The 11,348-nt window shown below is 32.1% G+C and overlaps 3 protein-coding genes across 5 annotated transcripts; all 3 read right to left on the reverse strand.

The window, feature by feature from the left end:
* Nucleotides 1-1,684: 1,684 nt before the first annotated feature.
* Nucleotides 1,685-4,057, reverse strand: LOC108730415 (transmembrane protein 209). 2 transcript variants are annotated; one of them, XM_018460103.1, is made up of 8 exons: nucleotides 3,903-4,057; nucleotides 3,688-3,813; nucleotides 3,319-3,617; nucleotides 2,908-3,231; nucleotides 2,700-2,830; nucleotides 2,278-2,604; nucleotides 1,958-2,179; nucleotides 1,685-1,843 (listed from the first exon to the last, which is right to left on the reverse strand). In XM_018460103.1, the coding sequence occupies exons 1-8, from the start codon at nucleotides 3,947-3,949 to the stop codon at nucleotides 1,817-1,819; spliced, it is 1,503 nt and encodes a 500-aa protein (XP_018315605.1). In that variant the 5' UTR covers nucleotides 3,950-4,057; the 3' UTR covers nucleotides 1,685-1,816. The 2 variants fall into 2 exon arrangements, with proteins under 2 accessions (XP_018315605.1, XP_018315604.1); XM_018460102.1 differs by having other exon boundaries at nucleotides 1,685-1,889.
* A 396-nt stretch (nucleotides 4,058-4,453) lies between these two features.
* Nucleotides 4,454-7,842, reverse strand: Mccc1 (Methylcrotonoyl-CoA carboxylase 1). Its single transcript, XM_018460098.1, has 9 exons — nucleotides 7,775-7,842; nucleotides 7,621-7,687; nucleotides 7,172-7,556; nucleotides 6,613-6,947; nucleotides 6,225-6,521; nucleotides 5,878-6,087; nucleotides 4,970-5,464; nucleotides 4,701-4,886; nucleotides 4,454-4,627 (listed from the first exon to the last, which is right to left on the reverse strand). Exons 1-9 carry the CDS (start codon nucleotides 7,840-7,842, stop codon nucleotides 4,523-4,525), a joined length of 2,148 nt encoding a protein of 715 aa, XP_018315600.1. The 3' UTR covers nucleotides 4,454-4,522.
* Nucleotides 7,843-8,742: 900 nt separating this feature from the next.
* On the reverse strand, nucleotides 8,743-11,027 carry LOC108730412 (3-hydroxyisobutyryl-CoA hydrolase, mitochondrial). 2 transcript variants are annotated; one of them, XM_018460100.1, is made up of 9 exons: nucleotides 10,986-11,027; nucleotides 10,691-10,902; nucleotides 10,526-10,622; nucleotides 10,200-10,264; nucleotides 9,858-10,099; nucleotides 9,546-9,787; nucleotides 9,260-9,476; nucleotides 8,990-9,177; nucleotides 8,743-8,925 (listed from the first exon to the last, which is right to left on the reverse strand). In XM_018460100.1, exons 2-9 carry the CDS (start codon nucleotides 10,691-10,693, stop codon nucleotides 8,780-8,782), a joined length of 1,200 nt encoding a protein of 399 aa, XP_018315602.1. In that variant the 5' UTR covers nucleotides 10,694-10,902; nucleotides 10,986-11,027; the 3' UTR covers nucleotides 8,743-8,779. The 2 variants fall into 2 exon arrangements, with proteins under 2 accessions (XP_018315602.1, XP_018315601.1); XM_018460099.1 differs by having other exon boundaries at nucleotides 10,691-11,006.
* Between the last annotated feature and the right edge of the window lie 321 nt (nucleotides 11,028-11,348).

The following is an 11,348-nucleotide window of genomic DNA, read 5'->3' on the forward strand; positions in this document are numbered from 1 at the left end:
TATAAATACAATGCCTACTAGAAAAGGCATTTTATTAATTACATTTTTTTAACATAAATCAATCGATTAATTTTACAAACGTGATTTGTGGATTAATTTTATATATGCAACACTTGCTAGAAAAGATATTACATTTATAAAATAATCTGACATACACACTGACCAATATGTTAATGCAACATGCGGTACATTATTATAATACATACAATATAATTACATGATAATTATAATTATATACATCCTTTTAGTTCTCTTTGAAACTGAATTTATGATTATTTGATGTACTTTTGATTAATATACTGTGTATGTACATTACTATATAATGTTATTATTGATTCTTGTAGAAAGAAATATAGAAAGAAGCGATGTTATGTAACATCGTTTGGAAGTAGTTCACATGAACTTTTAATCACGCATATTTTTTATATTTAAAATAGTTCTTCAAACAAGAATCACTAAAACAAATTCTTTGTTGCAATCAATTTACTAATTGGCATTATAACAATTTACTATTTTTTTTTATCAAAGCATATAATAGCAAAATGACTAAGACTCTATAAATTATAAATTTTATAATAGATAAGTTTCATGTGTGCAATGTGTGCTCTTATGGGCCACGTGCTCTTACGCATAGACTGTGTTCGATTTGAATGCGTTCAGTACTTCTATCTTTGTCTTACGTCCAATGATAAAGGCAAAATGATAGTAGCGTTTAAAGCATGTGAGCATCCAAACCGAACGCAGCCATAATATTAAATTGTGTCCACATAAAAATTGTAAAATTAGTGCGAAACTAAACCACATGTATAAATATATCATATAAACATTGTTATCATATATATGTGAGGTATGATCTTTATTCTTATTACTTAGTTTTTGTTGTAATAAATAAAGTGTTCTAATCTTATATTGTGATTTATGCTATCAGAATTGCTAAATTTACTTTATTGATATACTTTTATTATATATATTGATTCAAGCTGAAAGATCCTTTGTAATTTTACAAAGCATTATAATCCAAAGAGTACAATAAATTAGAGAACTGCGTTAATTTAAGGATGATTTATTTGATCACATTGAATATATTTCAATGATTAATTGATCACAATAATGAAGAAGAAAGATGGAAATTCATGTACAATTAATCTTTCTATATTTCTTTCTTATTCATGTCAGGAAGATGTAATTGAAATAACCATTTGAAATTTTTATGGAAAGAGGCGCAATGATTAAATGGTCTTGCAATATTTATAACTTTATAACAAAATATTTCTACACACACAAGTACGCGCAATTATAGAACTATAGTTTAGATATAAAGATGTACACAATCAGCTTGAAAAATAGAAAAAAATATACTTTTAATTGAGCTATCAATGTTTAGTAACAAAACTATCAGTCTTAACAGATCTTGGCAGAAAAGATACACTGGTTGGTTCTTGTTAAATGAAAAATTATAAGAGAAGAAATATGTCATAATTAAACATAATTTGTTATCTTCAAATATATATATAACTGCAAAAAATAAATAATATTCAATATATAGTAATATACCAATAACCAACCTTTTTAATATAAACATTTCAGTTTTATTTAGTCGCGTTTGTTATAAATCAACACTATATACAAACAGTTGAAATATTATAGACAAAATATTAAGCGCAATATAAATAAATGCAAATTTGATTTTATCATATAATGGCCACAACCTTTCTTTTCTTCCATCTTTATCAAACAGCAAATAAAAAAGTCGTTTTATTTCAGCAATCTATAACCCACAGGATATTAATTCCAGATGATCCTGCATTAACTCGTCCTAACATGCCGTGATCTCGCGTTTTGACTATGTATAAAAAGAGTAAGAGTGTATGAAACAAATTATTGCGGCCCTAAAAACATAAATACCATTATGAAGCAATAAAATATAAATATATTTATGCGATGAGATTTCAATTACCCGTTGTACTTCCTCGTAATCACTTGGAAGAGAATCGCCGGATAGTGCCAGGCTGTAATGCGGTGGATTGATGGATTGACAGACTATTATCGGACCCTTGTTTCGCGGCAGTTCCATTCCAGATCTCGCCATATATCTCGATGTAAATGGCCTGGCGTCTGGCTGATCCAAGGGCGCTTCCAATTGTGTATCCATGTAGGTTGAAATTAAATGCATTATTATCTGGAAAAGACGTATAGAATATGCCAGGAAAAATTAAAATCTCTGAAAGAGTTATAATCTCTTAGATACAAAGAATTTATAATTTTCTGTACGCTTACTGCAGAATCAGTTGGCAAGCTAGAATCCCACTCTTTACCATTGTGAGATCCACCACCGTTCCATTTAAATTCGCTCATGGATCCTCCTTTTGCAAGTATTTTTATTCTTTTTACGAGATATTCCTGATTATTACAAAGCTCTAGAAAAGGAACTAATGTGGGCAGAGTGGGAATCACACAGACCAGAAATTGTGCTTGCGCAAGTTTCCTGAGTCTGTCCAGACCTACATGGCCTGGCTGCGAGTCGCTCAGGCCATGGCGTACTAATGTTGCACATATATTGTCTATCTCTAACGCCACACGTTCAACAACTGTCTTGCTAATCCACTAAATATTTTATATATACATTTTAAGTATTAAATCAAACGATTCTTGTTTTTTATAGCACTAATTACTTTTTTGTTTTATATTGTAATTCTTACCATTCGGAGATTGGCAGTCCATTCGTTTACTTTATTTGAATCAACTCTGTATTTCCTCCATACATCTAATGCACCAAATGTGCCTCTAGGAGAACTTCCTTCTTCAGCAGGGCTAGTTGCTTTTGTTTTGTCTAAATAACAATTCGATTTTTTAAAAATTTTTACAGAGAAATATATACGCATGACATTAAATAAGTCTCAGATTCACCTATGGTAGGTGCCAGTTGATAAGCGCATCTTCTTAACAATGGTGATACCTCACCAGGACTCCGAGTAGCAGGATGAGACCAAAAGGAACTCAAGAGATTGGAAGGTTGATCGACGTTCGTGGATAATACACACTTCCTTTGTTGTTCAACTTCTTTGAGATAAGTCTCAAGTTCACATTCATCCTGAATAAGATCCTCATTTGTCAAGCTACCATTTAAAGAAATGTTCGTAGATTTACTGAGTGATCCATTGGAGCACACAGTTGCTTTAGGAGATGCAAAATTACTATATTTGAAAAATGGGACTGATGTCGAATAATCCTCTTGAAAAAAAAACAAAATATAAAAAGCTGTTATGCATAATAAAATTTAAGATTAATTTTAGTACAATAACAAAGTATTTTGCATACTGTCACTCAGAAGTGAAGATCCAAGAGTCGTTGAACGCCTGTTAAGATTTATGCATGACAAATTTAATAACGGACTTGGCTCTGGAGTTGTCTGCTTCTGAGGCACCTCGTCCTTGAACAGGGGATCATCTTCTGACACTCCTAAAAGCGGTCGTTGTTTAGGGCTCAGCGTAATTGGTTTCAGACTCAGAATCGCCCATGTATATTGTATAATGTGATATAGAGCATTCACAGCAAATAACGATGCTAAGCACCACTCAATCCAATAAATCGGTTTGTATGCGAATCCACCATAGAATCTAGACAACACAGCCAAGCTTATAAGAATCGTTATCATTTTAAATATAACTTAAGAGAAAAAAGTCTTACATATCAAAGACTATGATGCTAAGTAGCACAGTGTTGATGAAAAACCACATGATATTGTTGCGAGCTTTACACTGCGTTTGCCTTAGATCCAATAATTGTTGTACCTGCGGCTTGGGCGTTAAAACTCTGCAAGTAATGTATTTATTGTGGATTTAGAAAAGAATATTCTTTTGTGGAGTATGTCCTAACCTCATCTAATAGTTTAAAGTATATACCTCGCGTTGGGAGAAATGCATTTCATAGGAGAATGGAAGTTACTCATATTTAAAAAAATCTATGTCACGCTAAGTTAAATTACTATTATTATTATTATTATTCTGAATTCCGAGAAACTATTATACTATATAATTTCCTGCACACAATTCGCAACACCGCTTTAAACGTATTTTAAAATTGCTGCCAACATCAGCCTTCTATAATTTTTTCTCTTGGGAAGAAAAAATCCAATCGCCAGGGAATTTTTTTTCTTAAGATTACACACATGCTTGTCCAATCTGTTAAACTAGGGAAACATTTTTATATTAGCTGCACTGTCGTTCAAAAAGGAATGATTCTTCGAAACTTATATTAATAATTTCAACTTTCCAGATGTATAAATTTTAAAATTTTGACTATTACATTTGTAAATATATAAAATACAGATATCAATTTTTTATTACAGAATTTATTTTATTAAAAAATATATAACAATATATAATTCATTTAATTATTTTACGTTTAGATTAACAATACACCTACAATAATCATTCGAGAATTATAACTCCTGTATCTTTTAATCAGTAGCTTTTATCAATACTTTTAATCAGTGCTTCCTTTGATGTATATCACATTACATTTAGCACTTGGCCAATTTCACAAGAAGCTTATTTTTAGTAATGTTATCACCTATAGAACACAGCACATCCTCAATCGTTCCATCGATGGATGCCTTAATAATATGCTGTAAACAAAAAGATATTAGTAAGATCATATACATATCGCGTTAATATTAATAATGAATCCAATAAATTCACCTCCATTTTCATAGCGACGATAACAAGTAATGAATCGCCCTTCTTTACTATGTCTCCCTTATTAATGAAGATCTTGTCAACTAATCCAGGTATTGGGCTTAAAGCCGTGTATGGATTTTGCTCCATCTGGCTCGTAATCGCAGTCACGAATTTGGGAGTAGGAATAACCAGTTGCCATTCACGATCCTATGAATCAAATCGTCTTGCAGAACTATACACATTATAGATATCATTAAACACTATGCCTGACTATGCAATTAATCAATTACCTTGGTAAATATATGTAACTTATTATTAAGTTTCACCGTTCGTGCTTTAATAATAATCCCGTCAATTTCCGCAAACAATTCTAAAACACCATCAGTCTTCTTCAAGGTACCAGTTACTTTCCTCCAGGGTCCTAATCTGTTGACTCTCATTAGATATACATCCGGTTCGACATATTTCACTTCCACTATGTTACTCTCTTTTTCAACATCGAAGAGAAACGTACGGTTTAACATATGATTTAATCTCAGTCCAGTTTCCACAGCAAACGGAGTAAAAGGATCCTTTGTTTCTAAGGATGTGCTTAACGACTCGATATCCTCATATAGAATCGAGGCGAGAGTTCCTTGTATCAATATTTTGTTAGAGATATGTAACTTAGGGAATAGTTGTTCAAAATTCTCCTCAATAAATCCCGTGTGCACTTCGCCACTTTGAAATTTTGGATGCTCACACAGATCTTTAATAAATTGAATGTTGGTATCCAAGCCAGCGATCTGCAAATATAATTTTCCAAAAATAAATATCTAAATAAGGCTTAGTGAATTAAAATTTAAAGAATATTAACAGTAAAACTATGTATTTTTGTCTACAAGCGATAACCATTGTTGCTTGAACAAATTATTACGTGTGATATGATTATGCTGTAAATTTTCATTTCTAAACCTACTAAGGATGGCCTAATGTAAGCCAAAATGTTTGGATATTGTATTAGAATAATTCTTTTTCGAAATATATTGCAATTTGTTAAGCATTAACTTTGTGCTTGGCTCATTACTCTTTCTTGACACAAGTTTAAATAATTATTTCAATTACCAATTAAATGTAATTATTTTACACTATACTTACAATCTACAATGTAATAAGTTCAGCCTTTATGAATTTTTAGTTTTTTAATTGCGCTACTTACATTGTACTCACTGAGCTTTGATATAAGTACATTGAGAGCTTCGCTTCTGTCTTTTCCCCAGATCACTAATTTCGCTATCATCGGATCGTAGTGTACAGATACCTCGTCGTTCTGTCGTACTCCAGTTTCAACTCTGATATTATTTGTTGCTTCAGGAGGCTTTAAGTACAAAAGCTGACCGGCTCCTGGTAAGAAACCATTCCTTGGATTCTGTGATATCACGACAATAAATCCATTCAATAATGAATTAAATTGAGCTTATTTATATTATATTTATTTTGTCATGTGAGACATAAATAGACATAAATAGTATGGTAGAGACATAAATAATATGGTAATAATTATACTTCAGCATAAATTCTTGCTTCGAATGCATGACCGTTAAGTGTAATCTGTTCTTGTTTGAGCGGGAGTTCTTCACCACTCGCAACTCTGAATTGCCATTCAACCAGATCCAAGCCGGTAATTGCCTCGGTAATGGGATGTTCTACCTGGAGACGCGTATTCATTTCCATGAAGTGGAAACTGTGATTGTTCCGATCCATTATGAATTCTACCGTTCCAGCGCCCACATATCCTACAGCTTTAGCTGCACGGATAGCTGCTTCGCCCAGTTTTTGCCTGAGCTGCTGAGAAATGCCAGGCTGTAAAATAGAATCATATATAATTGTTTTAATTTCTTCTGTTTCTTCTGTTTCTTCTCGTTTCATAAATCTCAATAATAAAGATACATACAGCAGGTGCTTCTTCAATCACTTTCTGATGTCTCCTTTGAACAGAGCAATCTCTTTCAAACAAATAAACGGTGTTCCCATGTTTATCAGCAAAAATCTGCACTTCTACGTGCCTAGGTTCGGCAACATATTTTTCCAGAAGCACTGCTGAATCACCGAATGCTTTCTCTGATTCGGTTCTTGCGGATTCCAATGCCTCAATGAAGTCGGATTCTTTCTGAGCGATTCTCATACCTTTTCCGCCACCACCACGCACAGCCTTAATCATCAATGGAAAGCCAATCTTCTTGGCTTCTATCAATAGAGTTTCATTCGTCTGATCATCACCATGATATCCTATAAACATGCAGAATATTAGAAAGAAAAAGAAAATTATTTTAATATATATAGTACTCTAGCTAGATTGAGCTGGACCAATACAATAAGCTTTATCAGCTTGTGTTCCACTATAGACAGCCACTGTCCTTATACCAAGTTTCTTGGCAGATTTTGTTATGCGACATACTATCTTTCCATGGTTTGCTATCAAAATCTGTAAAATAGAATAGAAAAACATTTACCTTCTATTATAGGAACTCCAGCTTTTGTCATGATAGCCTTTGAGGTATTCTTTATACCCATATCTCGTATGGCACTGGCTGGAGGACCAATGAATATTATATTCTCCTTCTGACATAATTGTGCAAATTCTGTATTCTCCGAAAGGAATCCATATCCTGGATGCACGGCTTGGCATTTTGCCTGCTTGGCCACTGATATAATCTTGTCTTGTCGCAGATAACTCTGACTAGATTGAGCTGGACCAATACAATAAGCTTCATCAGCTTGTTCTATGTGCATAGAATTCCTGTCTGCTTCGCTGTAGACAGCCACTGTCCTTATACCAAGTTTCTTGGCAGTTTTTGTTATACGACATGCTATCTCTCCGCGGTTTGCTATCAGAATCTGCAAAATAGACCTACATTACTATAAGCATATATCTCTTATGTAAGTCATTCTAAAAACTGACCTTGTTGATTTTGTTAATCCGCGAAACCGATTGATGTGAGTTTCGGACATATGAGGTTAGCTGATTCCTACGATTACGTTAGTGTATAATTAATACGTGATTAATGTAATAAGCACAACAAAAGAATACTGAGGAGATGCTGTATGCTACTTGCCTGTGAAACACTGACTTTAATTTTCTAAAATGATACATAATTTGTATGTTCCAATTTGATGAATACATAATATGCGACAGTGTAGTAAATGTATTTTTCCTAAGTTCATTTATCTTCCCTTTATATCCTAGTCATTGTCAGCTACTCAGCTGTGATAAACGCCATGTGCTTGAATATGTGATTATTCTTATCAGTCACCTATGACATGATGTCCATTTATGATTCGACCCCTTTGAAGAATATATTAAAAAAAGATTCTTGTAAAGATCATAGCAAGAAAATGTATAGAGGTCCAAAAAATGCCTCAAAAAGTGTTGTATACAAAATTTTTTTTAAAGTCATTTATTTAATAACAATTTATATAATCATTCAAAGAAAATAATCTTTTCAAATTTATTTAATTTACTTTTTTCGATTGATAAAAATTCTCTATTAAGGAAATTTTAAAAGAAAGACAATGAAATGCTCCAATCGTATTCTCTTACTTCATGTTTTATTAAGAAGATAGATTTCGAATATTTACACAAAGGTAAGAGGATGATAATGCAGAAATCTGCCTAAATAGGAATCATAATAGTAAAACAAGTTCGAATGATAAAATATAAAAAAATAGAAAAAATTATGTAAAACATTAGTTAATATTACGATTATAGTTGCTATTTGTAGTTCAGCAAATTTTTTAAATTAAATCCTTTAACACAAAGATAAAAAAAGATATAAGAGGTTACCAATTTAAGATTAATTTTAATCTCGATCAAACAATTACTTTTTATCGTTTTCTAATTCTTAGAAAAAAAATAAAGAATAAATTGAACAGAGATAAAGTTAATTTTACATTTGTGGAATCCGATCTAGAAAAGAAAAAAGTTAACAATATCAACAATTTTAATATAGATCTCAATTTGTACAAAATTAGGATATAAAAATAAAGTAGTTAGGAACTTGTTTCCATAACAATATGTATATATATATCCACAATACATATAAAAAAAAATCTCCCAATTTTTATAATTTGCTGGCACACAACTGCAATTCCTTCTCCGCAGGAAGTGTCGCAAATCGTTTATTTACATATTCATCCGTTACATCGGTCAAGGATATTGGCTTCCATATTGGTTTTTGATCTTTGTCGACTAGAAGAGCTCTGACACCTAGAATTAAAATATTCATCCAAGAATACAACTTACAAAATGGACTTAAATTTTATCTTATTACCTTCATAGAAATCACCATCTCTGGTTAAGGCAGTACAGGCCAATCTATATTCAGTCTTTAAACAATCTGCTAAGGATTTTTCTTTTCCTTCATCAATCGCTTTCTTGGTGATTTTGAGAGAAGACGGAGACATTTTGAGCAATATTTCTATATTTTTTTGTGCCCAGTCCGAATTATCTTTTTTCAGTCTTTATACAAAAACAAAGTATATGTTTTGCTATATTACAAGTGAAAAAATGTTAATTTAACTTTTTAATATCTTTAGCTTACCTTTTAATTATCTCTTCAATGGTTGGAGCAGAAAAACAATTTTCTATCTGTGACATATGAGGTGCCAAGCTGAATTCATGATTCAATTTCTGTTGATACTTATTTAAAATGCGCTCAATATCGACTTCACGCAACGCAAATAAATCACGTTTTAAATCTACGAGTTTCTCCGATGGTACAAAATGTGTCGCAATCCCAGCAAGGAGAACATCGACACCTTTATAAAACATATATTTATAAATATCCGTTTATATATATAGAATTCTCAACAGAATTAAAGTTATACCTTTCAATCTGTGTCCTGTTAGACCTAAATATATACCTAATCTGCCTTTCAATCTGGACAAAAAGTAAGTCGCACCAACATCAGGAAACAATCCTATTGCTGTTTCCGGCATAGCAAAGAGAGTTTTTTCCGTGGCAATTCTGTATTTACCGTGTATAGATAATCCAACACCACCCCCCATTGTTATTCCATTGATGATAGCAATGTAAGGCTTCTTATATGTCCCGATCAAATGATTTAAACTAGATGGGAACAAAAAAAATCATTTTGTTCACACAAGTAGATAAAAGATGCATTTATTCTTGAACTTACGTATACTCTGTCCTGAAAAATTCTTCGCCCTGTAGATTTCCTGCTGGTTCATTCAATGCCAAGACAAGTGCTTTGACATCACCACCCGCACAAAACGCTTTCTCATCTATACCTTCTATTATTACCAGCTTCTTTGAAGACTCCCATTGTTTGAGAATGGAATGTATTTTTTGAACCATGGATAAATTTATAGAATTCAATGCCTTAGGTCGGTTTAAAACTATTATGCCATTATCCCCAACCTTTTATATACATAATAAATATAATCTTAAATAATTCTGATAAATTCATAGTATTCAATAAAGATAAAAAAATCTTAATCGTAATAATATGCAAACATACTTCTTTTATAAGGACTTCATCCATGTGCGTTTGAGTACTGGGTGTCTTTTTAATGTCTTTAGGTGCTGAAATTACAGGATTAAGGATCTGTTTGCGATTTAGAAAGAGAATGATGATATAAACATTAAAATACATCTTAATAATGATATAAATATCCAAAATCTAAAAGGATTCTTTTATGATATATTTCAAATTGATATGTTAAGAAGAAAAATATTATTGTGTATTATAGATAGAAAATATTTAATATTTTACAGAAATGTTTGTGTGGAAAAAGAATGAAATCATCAGTAATTGCATCGAAGATGTAAAAAATGTATCATCACCTGTAACAGATCCTGACATTGTCAACCATCTAACAGTAGCACGTGAGACTGTAGCACTAACGCTCGAATAATATAATTTTCCTGCAAGGTATCGTATCTAAAAGAAATAATTACATCAGTTACCTGACATGCAAAATTCTAACTTGTATGTCAAATCAAAATTACCATATTTGTAATCTCTCTCTTTCTAAATGCTAATATTAAGTGTTAAAATAACATAAAACATGTAATAAAACACTGCTGGCTATAGCTATTGATATTGCAAAAACACTCTTCGCATTCAGGGTCGACCGTAACAAAAATGTGTATATTCTATTGACTATGTTTACACCAATGCGCTTAATCCGCGACCTATACGATAAATTTCTTTGTTTAACCTACAAGATAAACAAGGACATCTATTGTATAGGCCGCGACCTAAATGCACAGTGTAAACGTAGCCAATATATTCATCTATTACGTCGGATGATTGGCACCAATTGGCACAACAATAAATTAAACCACAATAAACCAGTATGTCATGTGCGTATACACATGTATACATATCGCACACTAGCGCCAACTGAAAATGTGATGTTAACCATGGATTGGTAAATATGACCCAGTATAATTTACCTGTTTTCTAAAGGGTAGATTCCTGCATTATCATCTGATCTCCGATTACCGGAGAATAGATAATAAATGCAGGAATCTATTTTATCCTTTCAGATTATAATGCAAATTATTACCCAATGATCCATAAAAAGTTTTCTAAAAAATTCACCAGAGGGTACGTCGGTGCCTCCCCGCCATTTGCTGGATTCACACTGCATCCGATTTTCGT

The sequence above is a fragment of the Mycetomoellerius zeteki genome, unplaced genomic scaffold (genome assembly GCF_001594055.1).
Source record: "Mycetomoellerius zeteki isolate Tzet28-1 unplaced genomic scaffold, Tzet1.0 scaffold913, whole genome shotgun sequence".
Taxonomy (NCBI): Eukaryota; Metazoa; Arthropoda; class Insecta; order Hymenoptera; family Formicidae; genus Mycetomoellerius; species Mycetomoellerius zeteki.